This window comes from Trematomus bernacchii, unplaced genomic scaffold (genome assembly GCF_902827165.1).
Source record: "Trematomus bernacchii unplaced genomic scaffold, fTreBer1.1, whole genome shotgun sequence".
In the NCBI taxonomy this organism is placed as follows: domain Eukaryota; kingdom Metazoa; phylum Chordata; class Actinopteri; order Perciformes; family Nototheniidae; genus Trematomus; species Trematomus bernacchii.
In genome coordinates, this window is record NW_022987652.1 from 801,732 (window position 1) to 824,359 (window position 22,628).

General features: G+C 43.1%; 1 protein-coding gene across 1 annotated transcript in view; it reads right to left on the reverse strand.

Moving 5' to 3' along the window:
- LOC117486411 (histone acetyltransferase p300-like) overlaps positions 1–22,628 on the reverse strand; it is a 44,596-nt gene that overhangs the window by 20,594 nt on the left and 1,374 nt on the right. Inside the window, 9 exon segments of the mRNA XM_034134840.1 lie at positions 1,598–1,730; positions 2,227–2,344; positions 2,816–2,941; positions 4,534–4,639; positions 5,541–5,780; positions 6,402–6,521; positions 13,239–13,566; positions 14,975–15,142; positions 19,959–20,605. Of these exon segments, the coding sequence (XP_033990731.1) occupies positions 1,598–1,730; positions 2,227–2,344; positions 2,816–2,941; positions 4,534–4,639; positions 5,541–5,780; positions 6,402–6,521; positions 13,239–13,566; positions 14,975–15,142; positions 19,959–20,605 (1,986 nt within the window).

Here is a 22,628-nt window from a genome sequence, read left to right on the forward strand (position 1 = left end):
GTGATAGACTGTCTGTTGTGTGTCTGTTGTGTGTGATAGACTGTCTGTTGTGTGTCTGTTGTGTGTGATTGACTGTCTGTTGTGTGTGATTGACTGTCTGTTGTGTGTCTGTTGTGTGTGATTGACTGTCTGTTGTGTGTCTGTTGTGTGTGATTGACTGTCTGTTGTGTGTCTGTTGTGTGTGATTGACTGTCTGTTGTGTGTCTGTTGTGTGTGTGATTGACTGTCTGTTGTGTGTCTGTTGTGTGTGATTGACTGTCTGTTGTGTGTGATTGACTGTCTGTTGTGTGTCTGTTGTGTGTGATAGACTGTCTGTTGTGTGTCTGTTGTGTGTGATAGACTGTCTGTTGTGTGTCTGTTGTGTGTGATTGACTGTCTGTTGTGTGTCTGTTGTGTGTGATTGACTGTCTGTTGTGTGTCTGTTGGAATTTCGGACCATGGATGTATAATAAGAACTGGATACAGCGTGGGAGGCGGGGCCTCGTTCATTCCTATGAGAGTTGCTCATTGGCGCATGAAGACAAAATGGCCCAACTTTTGAGAGAGCGAAACGTCACGAAAGCATTCATATAATCATATAATCCGTTCTTATTGTGCATCCATGGGTAAAGGTAAAACTTGTGTAGTACTGAACACGTCACATGAACGTGCGCGTTCATAATGCCGAGGACAATAACTATCAGAATAACGTTATTAGCACATTTTACAACTTGAGGACCGAATGTTTTTAATAAGGGCTATACAAATGTTCATACTAGGTAGTTTATTTAGTTTAAATAAAATGATCCAACGATTTACAGACGTCCCTTTCCCAATGTTAATCAATAGAGAGGCGAAGTCCCTCCCTTTTCCTTATTTCGGAAAAAGTATGTATTGAAGTCAATGGGGAGAGAAAGATTATCTTTCGATCCCGTTTGAATTGTGCCACGAATTACACACATGATGTTTGTCAATTTAAAAGATAATTTTGCAAGTAAAAAATAAAAACGTGTCGTAAAACTGTGAAGTAACACTTTTTTTTGTGTGAAACCGCTCAATGAACTACATCTCCCGTCTCGCACCACACACCAAGACGGCCGTCACGTTGGCACATTTCACTTCTTTCTTTCAGAATGAGGCGGAAAGTATTAAAAGAGGTGAAAATCACTCCAAGTCTGGGCATGTTGAGAGCTGTACATACACACAAGGGGAGTTAGTCGGTTCGTAAGAGCCAGCATGCGGGACCGGGATTCTGGGATTTGTAGTCTTTCTAGTTGCGTATTTTTCATAGTCTTATATTTCAACAGTTTTACGACAAACTGTGACTTTTTTTACATGGAAATGATTTTTTAAGATTGACAAACATCATATGTGTAATTCGTGGCACAATTCAAACGGGATCGAGAGATAATCTTTCTCTCCCCATTGACTTCAATACATAATTTTTCCGAAATAAGGTCCCATGGGTCGGAAGTAGATGGGCGGGACTTCGCCTCTCTATGGGAAAAAGTATTTCCGGGCCCAGCGACTGATACGGAAGTGTAGTACCGCCGTTTGGCCACAACGAATATTTTCCTCAGAGTCCGGCGCACTTCCTGGGGGCTTGGTGTGGACTCACTTGGGGGCAGGCCAACGGGGGGCGGACCCAGGCCGATGCCGATGCCCTGCTTCTGGAGCCGCGTCCGCCGCTTCTCCTCCAGCTCCTTCTGGATCTTATAGATCTTCTCCGCCAGCAGGTGATAGTACTCCGCCTGTCAGAAAGAGGGTAGGAAAATAAGGACAATGTGGCCAGGAGGGGGAATTTCCCAAACATGTAAGAGAAGTAGTAGTTGACTGTTGGCTTGGATAAAGATTCAGTATTGATTGAGTATTGATCACAATGTGGTAAAGTCAGAAATGTACATCATGCCGCTTTTAAAACCAGGAAAAGGCAACACATATGTTATGATAACAAAATCTGAGACTAGATGTAGTCTTATGTCACATTATTGATATAACTTTGAATATCTAAAGTAGGTTTTTTGAGGAAAACAGAGAAGTTAGCAACAATTTAAAAACACACACAGAGGATTTATCTGCAGCAAAAAGTAATAACAAGTGAAGATCATAAGCTCTGGATTTTCTCCTACGTCCAACAATGTGATATGGGGAAGTTGATTTGACTCTGGCTAAAGCTTCACAATTAAAAAGGCAAACGTGTTTTCCTTTCTGAGTAACACACTGAGCTAAAAGGCCAGAGTAACTTACTCTACTGTTGGCCGACTCGTACATGTCTCCCTCCACTTTTCGGGCGTAGGCCACCAGGTTCTCCATTCGTCGATCCTTCAGAGCGGCGGGATCTGGAGTCGGGAAGATGGCCTGAACGCTGTGGGAGGAGAACAAAGAGAGGAGGAAAGAAGGGGAAATATATAATCATTTGATGCAGTCTTTGTCAGAATATTCCTTAAACAATATATGTCATTTTTAGTCTTGGTAGGAGTCTTTCTGTGTGGTGACTTTGGGACAGTGCCAGTGAATAGTCATAGCCCTGGTGTTAATAACACGGTTCCTTTAGCAATTCATATCTAATCTTAAAATAGTTGAGTTATCGCCACCATGAGACGTGTTTCGAGGAGTTAATCTCACATTCATGTACTACATCGTCTCTCAGCCAAACGCTTATGAAGTCTTGCTAATGTTACTAGCATTTATATGTGAGAGGCACTAACTGAGGCTACTATCAGACACCTTAACTCCAATCAGAGACATACAATGGTCTACTGCTGAAGTAACCACTTGTATTAACAGAATACATTAAAGAGCCATTTTTGTTTTTATGGTGCAGTTGGATACTTACAGTTTGTGCACCAAGTGGTTTCTCAGGTCTTGTGTGATGTCTTCATGCCAGCTTTTCCTCATTCCCGACGACGATGGAGGACCTGCTGTTGGCATCGAGCCGACCCCACTGGAATCGTTCATCAGACTGGGAGAGAAAGGAGGGAATTATTTGATGATTTACTTCTTAAAAACATTGATGTGGAGTTGTATTGACAGCGGCCCTGAAGTGCATCACATGGTTGAAACCAGAACCTCCCACCTATAACTGCTGGATTCAGAGAGTGTGGGATATCCACCACATGGAGCAAATAACATATTTATTACGCCTACAGAAACATTTATCAAGCGATGGGCCCCTGTAATGCATCTACTAATACAGTAAGAATTGTTAACACACTTGTATTCTCTTTCCATCATTATTATTTTTGTTTATTTACTATTATTTCTTATTTATTTTTCTTATTTTCGAAAGGTAGGCCATCTTTATTACATTTTATTTTAGCCCTGGAGTGGTACTCTGTTACTGGTTGACTAATACTTGAAACTAGGGATGCTCCGATCGCCAATTTTGGGGCTGATCGCCGGAATCAGTATCGGCAGATACCAATCGCCGATCCAATCGAGTGGGCGGGGCCTATGGGGATCTTCCATTTAAAAAGTGATGTTTAAAACTCAGTTAATGGGGCTCATTCACTGGAGCTTCCACAAACAACAACCAACATGATTATTACATTCAAATGAAGTACATTATTCAAGTTTACATTAACTTTGGATAATAACACGGGAGAAATTAGCTCTCTCTCTCTCTCTCTCTCTCCAGCCTGTCAGTATCTCATGCAGCTCACTAATCCAGTAATGAGTGACCCGACAGTGAAGAGTACATATATTTATAACTAGTTTAGCTTGTCCCAGAGGTAGATCAAATAGCTAAGTGTGTTAGGTCTAACTCTTAGTGTGTGTTTCGCTCCGCTCACCGGTCCGTCACAGCGGGTGGAGCTGTAGGATTTCTGCTTCACACACACGTTGCATACCGCTATTTTACTGTCTTTTTCTGACACCTTCAAATAAATTTTGGCGAGCTTGTTTTGCCGCGCACAGAGAAAAGTGTCATGTATTATACGTGATGTGATCGGTTCTCCCGATCTGCATTTATAGGGAGCACCGATCGATCGGCAGAGAGTGAATATCGGCCGATATCGATCTTCAGTATTGTATTGATACAACTGGAAAAACTGAAAATGTGAATGTGACTGAAAGATATATTGTAATGTATTATTGTCTGAAACTAAACAAATAAAGTTCTAAAAAAACAAACAGATGTGGCCTGATCAAGTCATGATGGAATGATTCAGAATCAGAAACAGGTTTATCACCAGGTAGGTTGACACGTACGAGGAATTTGACTTGATGTCAGGGTGCATACATAAAAGTAAAACAAAAATTAAAAACACAGATAGAGAACTATTTTAAGAAAACTATATTAACATAAAAAAATTAAAAATAAATATTGTAAGATATAAAAGTATTGGTCTGTACTTTAAACTGATTTCTAGTAACTGCAAACTATTATTTTGTAATCTACCATATGTCTAATGTTGGGGAATGTTTGGTTGTGTTTGTGTTCTATTTACATAGAAATAGAATGGAATAAAATATGTGCAGTAATACAAAAAAAAACTGATATTGTGTACATTGTGTGCCCTTTAATAATGCTGAATGTGTGTGTGTCTGTCTTACCCTTGTGTGTTGACGTTGAGGTGCATCATGGTGTCCTGCAGCAGGCTGGATTGTTGGCTCTGAGTTGAAGCTCCCACGCCTCCATTCACTCCCAAAGGATTCACACCTATAGACAGAACAGGTACAGGTTATTAGGGGGTTTGGATTCTTTGTGTTTCCCTACTGTTGGGAAAATAGTGAATGTTCTCTTCCAATATCAGAGTCCACATGATAACAAAGGTATCCCAACTGTAGCTGTGTTCATGACAGGATGTATGATTACCTAGAAGAGCATCAGGACTGTTTTAGGCACATGATAGCTATGTGATTAACATGATGATTCAGCCTCTATGGAGATAGACATATGACAAGCATGATCATTTCTGACGTGGAGCTAATCTGAAGTAAACATTGAATACTGCTTTCTATTCCTCCATCTTGTGACTGTGTAACTCCCTCTCTTGGATATCAGCATGTGAAGGACACTGCTCAGGAACTAGTTGATGCTCTGTATGTGATGACTACTTCCATTCTGGAGAGGATCAGAGATACATGGATCCTGAGATTGAAGCTCAAGCCGGGGACCAGTGATATTTTTCTAACAGTAGTGGTAGTTGTATTAGTAGTAGTGGTAGTAGTATAAGTAGTTGTAGTAGTAATAGTAGTCAATTGTAGTAATAGTGGTGTTAGTAGTAGTAGTTGTAGTTGTAGTTGTAGTAGTAGTAGTTGTAGTAGTAGTAGAAGTTGTAGTAGTAGAAGTTGTAGTAGTAGAAGTTGTAGTAGTAGAAGTTGTAGTAGTAAAAGTAGTTGTAGTAGTAGTATAAGTAATTGTAGTAGTAGCATGTGAAGGACACTGTTCAGGAACTAGTTGATGCTCTGTATGTGATGACTACTTCCATTCTTGAGAGTATCATAAATACATGGATCCTGAGATTGAAGCTCAAGCCGGTGACCAGTGAGATTTTTCTAACGGTAGCTATGTACAAATGACAATAAAAGCCTTGAATCTTGAATGCAGCGTAACTCACCCATTGTGTTGAGAGTCCTCATGCCGGCCGGGCCCTGCAGCGATGTGTTGGACATGTTGGGCTGTCCGCTCTGGACCTGGATCTGGTTCCCCTGGTACGTGAGGCCCAGCGCTGCGTAGGCTCTCTCGATGGAGCTGGGGTCGATCTGGCTCGGGGGGTTTAGGTTCGAGGCGCTTGGTGGTCCGCCCGGTAACGACCCGAGAGAACTGCCTAAACCTGCAGCTGCTGCACCAAGAAGAGCTGAGAGGAGCAGAGGAGAGAGGAGTGTTAATATTACATCTGCTTAACAGAACATCAAGTGCAAATAATACAAACTTGTGACTCAAAAAGCTCACAAAAACCATGCTGCTTTGATAAGAACATAACAGGCGTTTAGCTCACTACTAGGCAATATCTTCAACACACTATTAATACGATTTAGGGCTGTACCAAATGTCGTATTTTATTTATTTATCCGGAGCTTCAATTGAGTTCATATTTGAACGAGAGTCCTCTTACAAAATCCTGAATTCTTTTTATGTAATTAACTTTTTATAATGTATTACTTGTCATGTTTGTCAACATAAATACATGTCAGGTCCGAGCGCCGTGGCTTGTGTGTGTGTGTGTGTGTGTGTGTGTGTGTTTAAGAGATGGTGACATAAGGTTACTGAGAGCACCGTTTTCTCACCTACAAAAATGTCTGACATTAAAGTTATGAATAAAGATTTGAAGTCTTCGATACAGCTCTTACAGAAATCGATGCATTCGCAAGTAGGCCTGAAATAAGTCACATTGATGATGATATAACACTACTATAGTATCCTGTACAGCGCAGTGTGCAGGATATGAATGTATAGCGTTGCTTGGCCAGATACCGACACTCACACTGGGGGTTCCTCTTGTCTCCGGCGTTCTTCAGCGGCAGGCAGACCGGACAGTCGTGCCTCGTGCAGTTCTTCCAGTGAGAGATGATCTGCCGCGAGGATGCACAGTGCGCCACTGAGGGGAGGGATGGGGGGAGAAAGAAACACAAACAGAGGTATATGAGGGAGAGGAAAACAGGCAGGAGAACAGGGATGTGTTGTGTAATAAAAGCTTCGAATGTAGAACCAAGCAAATCTTGTCCAAACTGAACGTGTTTAAATTTGATTAATGTAACCGTTTTCAACAAGAACGGTAGAAAACGGGAAAATGCAGTCAACATACTCGTATTCGTTTCAAAATCATAACAGGAAGGAGTAAGAGCAGGACACATACTTGCACTTCAAAATAAAAGCATTTCCTGTGAAACATTTTACCCTTAACTTCTGTCAAGAAGCAAATAAACAAATGTTTTTACTGCCTTAAAGGTCACCTATCATGCTATTTTTAGGCAATAGCATAGGTCTCAGATATATAAAAATATATAAAAAACATGTCTATGAAGTGTTTTGCTCAAAATACCAAACAGATCACCCATTCTAGCCATGCCTCATATCCCTCTATTTCACTTCCTGTTTCAAAAGTGCTGATTTTGGTATAAAGCTTTTAAAAAATTAAAAAATTGATAAAAAATAAAAAAGGAGGGGTCTGAGCTCATGCGGGACCCGGCAGCTACCGTCTAAACTAAATACTGCCGTGATGAAACGCCATATCATGGATTATCAAGGATTGTTTCTGAAACAGTATGGAGCTCAAAGGCTTTCTCTCTTGCTGGTTATACCACAAGGTGAGTTCCTTTTTATTTCCTGCTTCTTCACACACATGCTCTCCAGTACAGGTTAGCTCTGAGTGTTAGCGATGCTAATGTAAACACCGACCATATTACGTCCAAAACAGTCGGGCATTGTTTCTGATAGCAACGTTTCTGATAGGGCCGTGGGTCCACATGTCAGATATTACGTCATATCGGACGCAAATCTGGATCAGCTCCGTTGTAGCCCCGTTTTTAGAGATTTGGGTACGGAGGAAAAGAGAGAGGGTTTTATTTTCTGACGCTGCGTGAGTTCCCTGACACACCGGGGACACATGTTTATGTATAAAAGACATCAAAAAGTGCATTTTGCATGATAGGTCCCCTTTAAGTAAAATAAGTTACAAAAGGATGAAACAAAGTGAGGTGAGGTAATGGAGAAAAATATGAAATTAATCTAGGAGATGCCAGTTACCTTAAATCCTTCCTAAAATTGCAGACACATTGTTAGGAAGTCGACCTAAAGCTGAGGTTATTATATCTCTAGGACGGACTAAACGGATAAACTGTGGCGCGCTTAATAGTGCGCCGCATTTGCGCTTCAGATGAGGAGGTGTGGCCCCCTCATAACTGCATGAACCCGTATGGCACAATACAACTCAGACTGGCTTACCTGTACGTCAATCAAGTGGCAAATGCCATAGTAAAGATGGATGATAGGTTAAATTAAAACAATTTAAAAAAAAAAAAATCGACCGGTCGATCACGATCGACGTATTGGGCACCCCTGGTATAGAGAGTACATCAACGGGCGGTGGGACGTGTGCTTTTTCGCACACTGTAACCGATACGATGGGGCTTCCTTTTGTTTAAATACTATTCCTTTGGACAACAATTAGGCCTGTGCAAAATATAAATGTCAATATTGTGATAAAGACTAGATGTGATGTTAGATTTCTGACAAATTATACATACATATTTTCCCCCCCAAATTAAAGTATGTATTTCAGTGAAATTATGTCATTTTGTGAATTTATCAGACTTTTCTAGCTCTATTATTATTCATCCACTCAGTCATTAAATGTTCCTACTTCAAATAGGATGATAGGTGTGGTTGTTATTTAACCACAATTAGAAGGTTCAGAAGATTGGATTCACAGTGGGAGGCAACGAAGGAGGACAATGGCGCTTGTTTGTTCGCTTCTTCTCCTACGCCTCAGAGTTTTTATCTGCTTTTAAGCTATTTTATCTGCTTTTAAGCTATATGGCTAAACGTTGAGTCTGTTTAACAAGTGCCTTTATATCTTAAACCTGTCGGGACTCACCTGCTGTATCGCCCAAATTCGCCGACTATCTCCGGCTGACTGCTTGCCTCTCTCCCGCTACTACTGTGATAGCAGGCGGACCCCAATCCTCTGTTTCATTCCCAGACGTGAGGTCTACTAACGGGATAGCCTTCCAACCGTCTCGTTGCTGTTAGCCCTCAATGCTAAGCACCGCTACCAAACTCCTTCGGCGCCCGACCTGTTGAGGTTTTCTATTCCCCAACTCCTGAGTTTCAACCGCTCCAACGCTCCAACCTGCACCTGAGTCATTAAACAACTTGGACTTCTTCGTCGGCCTCGCTATATCCACCGAAGCCAAAGACAAACTGTATATTCCCAGCACGGAGATGCAGAAATTCCATCCATCCACTCTTGCGGCTTTCACACCAGCGCTTTTCCCTTTCTAGCTCCTAGCTAGAGCTTTTCTGGTTCAGCTCCGGTTTCCCTTTTCAGCTCCCGCTCTGTTCACACCGCCCAGCTGCCGCTGCTGCGTCATGACGTCACAGTTTACGTCGCTGATTTTCTCCCCAACGGAGCTCACAACAACAACGGGGGGGGGGACTGCGTCGGGTCGATGATCGTGTTGCTTTTAATCATACGAAGCCAGATTCAATTAAATAACGACTTCTCCAACCTTATACTTTTCTCCAGAGTGCCGTGGTTCATTGTTTATTAATGTGTTTCAGCTGCATTTAGATAGATAGATAGATAGATAGATCGTACTTTATTGATCCCAAATTGGGAAATTGTTTTTGTTACAGCAGCATAAAAGGCATTTTACAATAAAACAAAACTACAAAATATACAAGAATAGAAAGAAAATAAAATAAAATATAAAATAGAAAATATACATGTCGAAATAGAAAATATACATGCAGATATTATATATATATATATATTTGTATATATATATATATATATTCAAAATATATGGAATATGGAGTATTAAATATGAAACGGATTATGTATGAGTAAAATGTACAACGTGGTTTTATTTCAAGAGAAACTATGGAGCAGAGACCACCGACCGACCGCTGCAGTGCTGCTCTTCCACGGGAGTTTATTCTCCCGTTAGCTCCGGGTTAGCTCACACGGCTCTAAAGTATTCACTGTCTGACTGTCACACAAGCAGCTGTTACATATCCCCAATTCCCCATAAGTGAATGTGTGTCAGTCTGAATTGACGCTGTTTGGTGTCAGTCTGAATTGACGCTCGGACATGACAACCTGTGCAGCCCATGTATTGATTCCATCCGATAGCTGCTATAATAACAAACAAAACGTCTGCCTGCTCTCCACAATGATCAATAACAGCGAACGGATGGTCAAAGTAAGGTACAAATAAACAGAATCACAAGAAGCCTGGTTAGTGTTGCCTGACTTTATAAAGTGTGTTTTTTTTTTTATAAGTGTGTGGTTGCGTTCTAGTCACTTTGCTCAGCGCTACTGCTTGTAGGCAGGCATGACGAGACTCTTCAGTCGACCCATGTTCAGGGGAGGTGGGTTTAGTTTCCTGCACGCCTCGACGTAAGAGAGGCGTAAGCGACGCCGCGTCATAGCTCCGAAGCTCTTGCCTCTAGACCGACAATTTTTTGGAGCTGGAAGTGAACCGCATTCCGGAGCTATGACGCGGCGCCGCTGCGGTGTGAACAGGAAAAAGCGCCGGTGTGAAAGGGGCATCTGTCTGCCGTCGTGTCGCACATCTGACGCGTCATCAGAGCCCGGTCATGGCGGGGTCAAATCGCGCCAGAAACATCGCGAGACCGCTGCATGAATACACGGAGAGCATCGCAAGACCGCCACACACGAAGGAGTCTGGAAAACGTGGAGTGGATTACAGCCCACATCTTCCAAAGCCAAAATAGAACTTCTGAATACACAATCCCTCAGTAATAAAGCATCCTTCATTCATGACCGCATCACTGATGAGAAAATGGACTTCATGTGCCTCACGGAAACCTGGCATCAGCCAGAGGTTTACTCCACCCTCAATGAAGCTTGCCCTCCTGGCTACTTGGAGAAAGCCCGCAGCACTGGTCGTGGTGGAGGCCTAGCTGTCATCTACCGAAAGGAATTGGAACTGTCACTCCTGCCCCTGCCTGTATTGTCCTCTTTTGAATGCCTTGCATTTAAATGTAAACCCCCCTTCGCCCTGACAATACTTCTGATCTACCGGCCACCCAAACCCAACTCAGCTTTCATCCCAGAGATACAAGACCTTCTCACTACGCTATGCACAACCTCTGCCAATATTATCATACTTGGAGATTTTAATATTCACGTTGACTCCCCCTCATGCCACTTTGCCACTGAGTTTCTGCTACTTCTGGACTGCCTCAATCTGACACAGCATGTTATGGCGCGTTTCCACTACAGCGCGGAGCCCCGTTTAAGAGAGCTGTGGCGTCAGCGGCCCGTCTTTGGTTGCGTTTCCACTTGACCTAGTACCGGCTAGCGGGTCCTAATTCACAGTTTTTCTGGCCCCATAAAATCATGGTTCTAGGGCCAGAGACAACGAGGCTGAGTCGGGCTGAGTATGCTAAACTAGAGAGAGAATCGCTGGCAAGGGGGCTACAACCACAACAAGATGGACATATTTGACCGTGATTTAATTGTAATACACGTTTCAAAATGATGCCGAAGTAACAACATACTGATACCGGTTAGTAAAAACCATGAATTAATGCTTTGACAAGTCTGCAGACAGACGGCAGGCGAAAAACCTTTTAAAATGCGTGTTTTCTAAATGGAGATTGGCTAAGCTAACGCAATATATGCTCCGACCGTCCACACTCACAACAACGGCCTATACAGACATAAATAAAGCAGCGACTGTATTCTCCATGACACAGGCAGTCTGTGGTTTGTACTTGTTTAACTTTTGTCTAGTTTCTGAACATATATGAGGAGCTGTGAGCTTGAGTGCTAACAGCTAACGGCTGTGTTGTTTTTCTGGGGTTCTCATTGAAGATGACGTCACGGCTCCGCCTACACTGCGACAACAACCTATTTGAGAAGTTCCAGTCTGGTTTCCGCCCAGGCCACAGCACAGAAACTGCCCTGGTCAGGGTCACCAACGACCTGCTGATGACGGCTGATGCTGGCTCTCCCTCTCTCCTCATCCTCCTCGATCTCACTGCAGCTTTCGACACCGTCGATCACGGCATCCTCCTCCATCGTCTGCACTCCACCATCGGACTCTCTGACTCTCCCCTTGACTGGTTCAGATCATACCTCACCGGGAGAACAGAGTACGTCTCCCTGGGGCGAGGCAGAGTCGGTTACCCACAACGTCACCTGTGGTGTCCCTCAAGGATCAGTTCTCGGCCCCACCCTCTTCACACTCTACATGCTCCCCCTTGGCTCTATCATCAGCCGACATGGAGTATCATTCCATTGCTACGCTAATGACACCCAACTGTACCTCAGGATCAACCCTACCTCCTCTGCAGCCCTGCCTTCACCCACACTCACTGCCTGCCTGGAGGAGATACAGGCGTGGATGAAGCAAAACTTCCTGAAACTCAACAGCTCCAAGACCGAAGCCATTATAGTTGGCACCCCACACCAGGTTCGGTCATCCACCATCACCACCATCACCTTCTCCGGCCAGGACATTACCCTCTCCTCAATAGTCACCAACCTGGGTGTGAAAATGGACGCCCATCTGACCTTTGAGGCCCACATTAAACAGCTGTGCAAGAACTCCTTTTATCACCTCAGGAACATCGCCAAACTCCGCCCCACACTCACTCCGCCTGACGCCGAAAAGCTAGTCCACGCCTTTGTCTCCTCCAGGCTGGACTACTGCAATGCACTCTCATCGGGATCCCTAACAAAAGCATCCAGAAGCTCCAATACATTCAGAACAGCGCTGCTAGGATCCTGATGAGGGTGCGCAAATATGATCACATCACCCCCATCCTTAAAGCACAACACTGGCTCCCCGTGGAACTGAGGATCGAATTCAAGGTCTCCGTCCTCACCCACCAGTGTGTCCATGGAACTGCCCCTCCCTACCTCAAGGAACTCCTCACCCCCCATACCTCCTTGCGGACCACCCACTCCAGCAACTCCAACTTGCTCAAACCCCCCAGGACTAAGCTCTGTACTATGGGAGACCGGGCCTTCTGCTCGGCTGCTCCCAGTCTGTGGAATGCTCTCCCCGACCACATAAGAGCACCACAGACCGTGGAGGCTTTTAAAAAAGGCCTCAAAACCCATCTCTTCAAAAGAGCCTTTGCCTAGACCTTTTTACCACCCTTTTATTTATTTTTATTGCTTTTTATTAATTCTACCGTGTTGTGTAATGTCTATTTATACTGTTCATGCTCACTGCTTGTAGCACTTCGGGATTTGAAATCAAATATGAAGTGCTTTATAAATGGAACCCATTATTATTATTATATATTTGTGAATAATCTGGATATCATAGCAATATCGGGGTATTTAATCAGAAATAAATAGATGTTTCCCCATATATCCCTTCCTAATGACAATGGACTTGTATAGCAATGATGTACACGCCAAGTTGCAGCCGCAGACATGATTATAACTGGAAAAATACAGCATGACTGTGATCTCACACGGCCTCTTCATTGTAATATAAATACTAAACGACTGTGTTTATATTATCCTTGTAAAGCCGTCTCTCTAACCTCCCTTCCTGTCAAACACAGGGACTCATCACACGCCTGCAGCAGCGTCTTTTCGACTCACCCTGACAGGACTTGCCGGCCTGGCAGTGCGTCATGTGGTTGAGGACGTTCTTCATGGTGCGGCAGTGTGGCAGGTTGCACTGCCTCACTTCCCCGTTAGCTTGTTCCCGCCGCTGACACTTGTGTGCGTGCAGAAGAAGGACCAGTTGCTGCTGGATCAGCTTTCGTTTCTCGGGGTCGGCTGTAGGCGGCGCTCCGGCAGCGGAGGAAGCTGCAGAAACCTGCGAAGCCACCAGAGAGGCCTGAGCGTTGGGTCCCATCCCTGGAGACCCTCCACCTACTGGAGCTCCAGAGGGGCCGACAACACCGGGCTGCGACTGCTGGGAGCCCTGGGAGAGGAGGGAATACGTTGCGTGAATTAGAAAAAGATCCACTTGGGTTAAAGGTCTCCTATTATACTGTTTTTCATCAATGTATTACAGGTCTCAGATATATACAGAACATATCTCTGATTGGCTGAAACACCAAACAGATCATTGCAGCATCCCATAATCCCTTCTGCTTCAGCCCTGTTTCCAAAGTGCTGATTCTCTGTCTGTTACTTTAGATGATGGGGGGGGGGGGGGGGGGGGGTTACCTTGGTTGGTGATTGGTTGGTGATTGGCTAATGGTTACACAAGCCAAACATCGTTATGACATCATAAAGTGTCCAAAATCTGATCAGCTCATTTTCAGACAGGTTTTTATATAAATGGATCAGGACAAAAAGAGAGAGAATCTTTTTTCCTGAAACTTTCAGAGTCTCTTACACAGAGGGGACACATGTTGATGTAGAAGAGACATGAAGAAGAGGGGACACATGTTGATGTAGAAGAGACATGAAGAAGAGGGGACACATGTTGATGTAGAAGAGACGTGAAGAAGAGGGGACACATGTTGATGTAGAAGAGACATGAAGAAGAGGGGACACATGTTGATGTAGAAGAGACATGAAGAAGAGGGGACACATGTTGATGTAGAAGAGACATGAAGAAGAGGGGACACATGTTGATGTAGAAGAGACATGAAGAAGAGGGGACACATGGTGATGAAGAAGAGACATGAAGAAGAGGGGACACATGTTGATGTAGAAGAGACATGAAGAAGAGGGGACACATGTTGATGTAGAAGAGACATGAAGAAGAGGGGACACATGTTGATGAAGAAGAGACATGAAGAAGAGGGGACACATGTTGATGAAGAAGAGACATGAAGAAGAGGGGACACATGTTGATGTAGAAGAGACATGAAGAAGAGGGGACACATGTTGATGTAGAAGAGACATGAAGAAGAGGGGACACATGGTGATGAAGAAGAGACATGAAGAAGAGGGGACACATGTTGATGTAGAAGAGACATGAAGAAGAGGGGACACATGTTGATGTAGAAGAGACATGAAGAAGAGGGGACACATGTTGATGAAGAAGAGACATGAAGAAGAGGGGACACATGTTGATGAAGAAGAGACATGAAGAAGAGGGGACACATGTTGATGTAGAAGAGACATGAAGAAGAGGGGACACATGTTGATGTAGAAGAGACATGAAGAAGAGGGGACACATGTTGATGTAGAAGAGACATGAAGAAGAGGGGACACATGTTGATGTAGAAGAGACATGAAGAAGAGGGGACACATGTTGATGTAGAAGAGACATGAAAAAGAGGGGACACATGTTGATGTAGAAGAGACATGGAGAAGTGGATTTTGCATAATAGGTGACCTTTAAATCTATAGAAATATCTGTATTTGTTCCTTACCATGGCGGCCATTCCTTGCATGGGTTGGTTCTTCTTGTCCACACTGAACTGGGCCAGGCTGTTGGGACCTTTGTTCTGGAGCTGAGGGCCCAGCCCTGCGCCGCCCAGACCTTGATTCCCTGCATACGGACCTCCGAACGGGCCGCCTGGGTTCCCCATCATCCCCATCTGGGAGGAAAAAGAGAGATTCAGAATCAGAGACAGGTTTATTACCAGGTAGGTTGACACCAGCTTTCCGCCAGGGGGGCGTCTTGTATAAAAATAATTCGAGAGAAGATCGAGTTTTTATCGCTTGAAATTACGAAAAGGAAAAAGGACAAGGACATCTCTCTGTTGGAGGGGCAAAGGAGTCTGGTGGGATTATTTTCACCGCCAGCAAAGCGTGTTCCTGTGACGGAAAGTGTACTGCCGGCGAGCCTTAACGTGGGGTTCCAGTGGAGCACGCACGTGAACTGTGAGCGCCGGAGCCTCGCAGCGGCGAAACTGAGGCTCCGTGGTAAACTGTGGTAACATGAAGAGCCGTTTGGGAGCCGAAAGAGCCGGCTCTTCTTAGTGAGCCGAGCCAAATGATCCGGCTCACTAAGGCCTAGGCTCCACGGGAACGAAAACGGGTTGTATCCGCATATTTCTCTTGCGTATAGCCCTTTTTGCTACACGACGCCGTAACGGAACGGTAGAAACGGACCCTGCAAACGACAACGGGTCCAAAGGTGGATAGATCTGGGAACGGAGCGCTCTGGGGGGTCCAACGGGGCCGTGTGGTCGCCTATACGGTCATCCTTTTCTGATAATGACGACGCAATAGCCCCGCCTCTCCCCGCCTCTGCTGCTCACCCCCGTAAAAGTACACTGCACACTGAATTCAGATTATTTATCTTTATCTCGATATGGACATAAACGCGAGTGAAGTCTAATCTGACAGGACGGAGACACGCAGCTCCTCCCGCTGTGATGCAGCGAGAGCAAAACACACACTTCAAGTCAGATCACCACCCTTAGCTATTTTAATTACCTCTCAAACTAAACTAGTTATAAATATGTTTATTTTTACTGTCGAGTTTACTTACTGGATCAGCTGCTGCATGAGACAGACACTGACGCTGACGCTGTCAGAAGAGAGGAAAAAGAGACAGGCTCCGTGTATTTTATTATTATATATCATTATATCGTCGTTATTCATTTGTTTTAAAGCTCAATAAATAACAAAGAAGACCTTTGACCGGCACTTTTATAATTTTGTCCGGAAGATTTAAACTTTAACACACGTTGACTGGCGAAAAACTCTGCCCGGATCCCTTGGCCCCCACCGCGGAGAATAAACAGAAGTGCAGCCATGACAACCATTCTTCTTCGCTGCTTTTGTGGAGGAAGTTGCTGCTTTTGTGGAGGAAGTTACAGCGCCACGTACAGGCTCGGCATATGTACTGCAGCTGTTCCAGCGGTTGGATCTAAACGGAGCTGTCTCATGTGGCAAGACACTATCCGGTGTATATTGCGTGTGGACGGAAGCTTTTTGGCGATTGCGTTTGCGTTACTCCTATGCGTTTTGCCGTATGCGTTCCCGTGGGGCCTGGGCCTAAAAAGAGCCGGAATTCCCATCACTAATACGTAAAGTGATAGGATCTATACGTGACGTCATATATACCCCCCCCCCCCCAGCCCTGGTCTGGCGGAAACACTGGTTGACACGTATGAGCAAGAATTTGAATTGGTGTCGTGGTGCATACATAAAAGTAAAAAAAAAAAAAAAACAGATAGCGAACTATTTTAATAACATTACAAAAAAATATAGTAAAATAGAAAATAAAATAAAGCAGTAATTTACATTGAAATAGAATGCAATAAAATATAAAACATGTGCAGTAAGCAAACCAGATATTGTCAACATTTTGTTGGTGAGTTAGAGAAGACAATAAACTATAGTATCAACCCCATTTCACCGATGTTATAAGTGATTGCTCTCTAACTGTGCATGCAAAGGTATTGTGTGTTTTAACATTTTGCAAAATAATCTTCTGTTGTCTCCTAGATCTGCGTTTCTTTGACACTTTCTATTACATTTTAAACGCCAGGCTTGTTCAAAGCAGGTGTGTTTTTATTGATTTTCTATTTTTAAATGTAGCTTTTATAGTCTGTGTAATGACATGCATAATGTATGAGCTACCTAATCAACCAATTAAAACTAATTAACAAATTAGAATTAGGTTTAAACTGACTAAACACTAGAATTACGGGGTTCATTTGCTGACAGGTAAAACTCCCCTTTAATGAATGTCGTCCTCACGGCGTCATGTGCCGAGCTGCAAAGTCTTGTGTGGACTCAAGCTTGTGGTGTACACTTTAGTATATATTTTTACAGTGGGAATACAGAGAAAAGGATGTTTTCTAGCTAGGCTCTGGTCCAAATATGCTGCAGTAGTTCGGGCTTGATAAACGATGCAGGTTCATAAAAGGTCAAGCATAATTTTCTTGACAAAAATGCTCAAATGTCTCCAAAAGCTGTCAAATCTGCGCTGCTTAAGGCTGCGGATGTTTCCTCACATCATCGTTTCGTGCCAAAGTATTTATCTCCCAAAAGAACGTGTTTTTTTTACCACTTGCACAACTGCTCAAGAGCATCGAAGACGAACTGAAAATGTAGTTTTAAATGAGTTAAGCAGGTTTCAACATCAACAGCAGCCAGCAGAATGTGAAATCCGACAAGCATTGTTATCCCTTGTTCTCCGTGAGTTATTTGAACTTTTTTCTATGATTTGTTGCTCGTTCCTTTCCTCCTTATTACTTGCATCGCTTTCAGAAAGACCACTACATCTTTCTTTCTGCCCCCTTAGACGAAACCTGGAAACCATCTCGGTGCTTTTTTCAACGGCTAAATCAGAAATCAGTGTCTCCATCACATTCATTCAGCAGCATCACCAGCGGCTGAAACACAGTTACGGTACGTCCACACAGCAGCGTTAAAAAAATCTTGGAGGTGGGCGTATCTGAAGCTTGGGGATTTTTTGCGAGCAACCAATCACATGAATCTCCCGCCCGCGACATACGAAGCAAAAAAGCCCGAAGTAAACTGGATATAAACTCCCCAAACAGGCGAAAACATACCACTGTCTCTGCCACCTCCCTCCATGCCTGGCTCCTCCGGTTTATATCCCGGTAGGTCTGGTCATAAAGCACCGGGTGATTGATTCGCTACCGCTAATTTCTCCTCCATTTTTTGGAATATGAGGAAATGACCTGCGGTATGTCTCTCCCAGCATACACGCCGTTTGATTGGCTAGAGCTTGAACTGTCAGATTTGCGTACACGGGATTTGATTGGCTGACGCTTCCACCTCAGCCTCAAAAGTTGAACATTGTTCAACTTTGAATCCTCAAAATCCTGAAAATCTCCGCTCGCCTGCCCACAATGCATTTCGGCTAAAAGTGAGGGAAAGTGACGTCACCCCATTCAAAGTGAATGGGCAGAAGTGTTTCAAGATTTCTTTAACGCTGCTGTGTAGACGCACCGTTATTGTCTTTCCAGTGAGACTTTCAATCACACAAACTGAGCAGCCCTCTGCCACTTCAACTCCAATCAAGAGCTTGCAGCGTTTCCTCGTGGATGTTAACATACAGAGGTACGTTCAAGGACCCAGAGCATCTCTTTCTGGGCAGAAATCAAACTAAAGCCTTCCAAAAAGCAGTACACTTTAAAGAAAACGCTAAAAATAATGCGTTAATAGTTTTGCACAAACATAAGATCATGACCTACATCAATCATGTGCAAAAGCTTGTCAAATGAACCCCATTGTTTATGTTTCAAAAGTAAGATAACGGGCGGTTTTAGGGGTGTAGATCATTAGTTTCATCACGTTGCAATACCTTTTTGATTCTTTGGACAGATTAGATTTGCCAAAATGTTTTTTATAAGATTTAATTAAGTGACCTGTGATTGATATGAAACCATAGTATGTCCATTTGACCTAATGATTTCCATCAATATTAGGGCTGTGCAATTAATCGTATATTAATCTCGATTACGATTTTGGCTTGCAACGATTACGAAAACAACGTAATCAAAATAAAACGATTATTATTATTTATTTTTTTTAAAGACTGTAATTTTTTTTTTTTTTTTTTTATTATTTTTTGTATTGGTTTTTCAGTTGAATTATACTTAAAGTTCAGGGTAATCAACTGTTAAAAACAAACTGTTCACATTTTTTTTTCAATAAATGGATGTTTTCAAAGTAAATGGATAATCGTTTTTAATAATCGTGATATCAATTATTGACCAAAATAATCGTGATTATGATTTTTGCCATAATCACACAGCCCTAATCAATATTCACAAAAAGCAGCTCAAATATATTTTCTGTACTGGACTTGTAGAAATGAGGTGCGCTTGGGACGGATATGATGATACAGATGTGCATCGGATTTTCAAAATGAAGGCGCGTCTAACGATCTTTTCAGTTTGCGTCCATAGTGATCCAGACCATAGTATCGTTTACACCCCTGGGCGGGAGTTACGGTTTTTAGAGCATTACTGGAAGATAATGCGGGTTCTACAAATGACTTTACAGCGGGGACTTGAACTGCAGCAGTTTATTTTCACCCAATATGAATATATACAACCATAATATTCCATATAACTTCAATGTTACACCACATGGTGAAAAAAACAGCATTTTTATAATTAAAAGGAGACTCACCGAGAAGTGCAAGCTGGATTTAACTCTCTGAAGAGGATTGTGTATAGATTTGAGTGTTGCTGAAATCTGGGCTACTACAATTTCTAAAGCAATATTGTAGGTGTTGAATATATTTGTTTTGCTTTGTATGTTTTTTGTTTTCTTTCATGTCATTGAGCAGTCAAATCCATATCAAATCAAATATACCATATATATTTGATTTGATATGTATTTGACTGCTCAATGACATTCTGTATGATTATAATGAAAACGTTCAACAAAAAAAAGTGTTAAAAAAAAAAGGACCCTTACCTTGTTCATTGCTCCGGGCTGCTGGCCTCTCATCCCAGCCTGGCCCCCGGCCCCCTGCTGCTGGAGGGTCTCCGCCAACAGGTTGCTGCTGCCCCCCATCCCCTGACTCCCAAAGCCCATCCTGGGGGAGCCGTTCATCACCTGGCTCCCCATCATGCCTGGCTGCTGCTGTCCGTTATTGCCTTTCTGCTGCGCTGCCATCATCGCCCTGTTCATGCCACCCATCATGCCAGCGTTCTGTTGCTGCATCAGGCTGGCCTGCTGCTGAGGGGACATGTGCTGCTGGCCCATCATCTGAGGAGGACCAGGAGATGCTTTCATGTTCGCTAAGTGTTGCCCCAAAGCACTGGAGCCTCCTGGGCTGCCCATGGCTCCTTGGTGCCCTTGCTGGGTCGCGTTGGGCGCCCCCGATCGCAAAAGCTCTGACAGCTGTTTGTGCTTTGCCACCGCATCCTGACCTCCGAGTCCGAGGCCGAGCCCCATTCCTCCAGCGCCGCCTCCTCCTCCAGGACCCAGACCTGCAGGTCCTCCTCCGCCCAGAGAGGTGTGCAGCTGGCTGAGGTCTCCTCCGTTAACCAGACCCGAGTCATTGGAGCTGATGAGCTCGTCTGGGAGATCGTGCTCCAAGTCAAACAGTGAGCCGAAATCTAAAAAGAGAAGAAATGCAAAGTTTAGGCGGAGGAGTCAGTGAAAAGGGAGTCAAAGGAAGATGAAGACAACAAAAATGTGCTGGTTTATTCCTTCATTTTTGACCGTTGTGTCTTCTGCCTGTCAACTTTGAAATTTTTGTCAATCACAGTTTGACTGTTTATGAAGCATATAGTATACATCATAACTTAAATCTGCGTTTCACATTTAAAGCCAACTTAATTGTGACTTATAACCACAAGTTTTCCTTTTTTTTTTTTAAATGTATGGTCAGCAGAACTAATTTCCACGTTTGGTTTATTTTACGAAATAATCCCTTATTCCAATATAAAATTTGACTCGAGGACAACAGGAAAGGTGAAGCCTGTCTGACAACGCAATGGAACTGATAAAAGCGGTTTAAAAGGCGTACAGACAATTTTCTCCCATCAGGAATTAATAACATAGCATCAAACAAAACACAACTGAGCACTTCACTTCAGATGAAATCCAGAAGAAAGTTGCGTGCATGCACAAACCTACAATATATGCAAACACACACGCCCACATGGCTTTGCTCACACACAGAATCCCTGTCCAGCAAAGTGATTCAACATGTTGCAAACACAGGTTTGTGCCGACCAGGTGACGAATGGACCGTTTCATAGAAAGTAATGCCACAAAATGGAGACGTTCGCTGTGTCAGTGTGTATCCACTGAGTTCAACAGCACACATCTTAGGCAATCAAATAAGACGCATGATAGACATCAAAACCAAAAAGCCTAGCCCTCCCCTCCAAATGTTTTAAAGAACAGAATCTAATTTAGTCTCTTGTGTTGGACATTTCTGAGTGTTGTTGGTGCATTTTAATGAATTATGACTATTTAAATGATTGATCTACAATGATATTATTCTGCAGTTGCAGCACTGACAGCGTTTCCTGGTTGCTTTTTGAAACCAGTACAGAGTAATATCATGCAAAAGCATTTTAAAATGTCCCATAGCTTCTTAATGTGTCATATGCTTTTATTTCTACACTATATAAACACTCTACATGACGGTGGTACCACAAATATATAAGAAGATAATGTCTTTGAGTGCAATACATTGCATCTCTTATATAGATATTTATGTTGACAGCACTGCACTGATCCTTCAAATACATCATGCAAGTTAACATTAATGTGTGGATGATTTAGGTCCCTTTCCACAGACACTGACAGTTACAGACAGCCTTAGCTGAGTGGACAGCTCAACATGCAGCTGTTTATGGTCAAAATTAAGGATTAAGTGATGATATTTCTTCATTGGAGCAGTATTTACTTGCTAACTCCACTAATATCGTAGTGGCATGGCGCTAGCCAGTATTCCAGCTGCTGTCACACGCCATCCACAACAAAAAAAACACACCAACAATGGCAATGTGAAGCTTTACAATCAGTCGGACATGTGGGCCTACATTTATCTCTCACACAAGGCTAGCCTCGCCACCATCTGCAACACTACCTACAGTAGCTAAGAAGCTAAGATAAACAAGAACACAATGTCAAATTAATACTGTATCGTGGAATAAATACTGATTACTACAGTAAGCAGTACTTATTCCACTGTTCAGTTTTCATTTTACATTATCTTATTCTACTTTACATGTATATAGACTATTGCATTTACTTGCCTGCACAGTTTAGCTTATCGTATTTTATTTGACATGTATATAGTCTACTTCTCCGTCTGCATTACTTGGTACACGTTGGTCTTGGAACATAATCTTATACTACTCTGTTTCTTCTTGCACTATTTTATGTCTCATATATATTTATGTTGCATTGTTGGAGGAGCTTTGGACATAATATGTTCATTGCCATTACTACACGGTAGCTATATGTTAATAAATCCTTTGAATATATTGAATTTAACGTTAGTTGGGAAAGGGTCTGAGTTATGATGGGGCAACACAACACACTGCTTTAGACGCCTTAAAAACTAAAATAACACAATGGGGGTTTACTATAGCTAACTGTCAATTGGTCACAAGTGTAAAT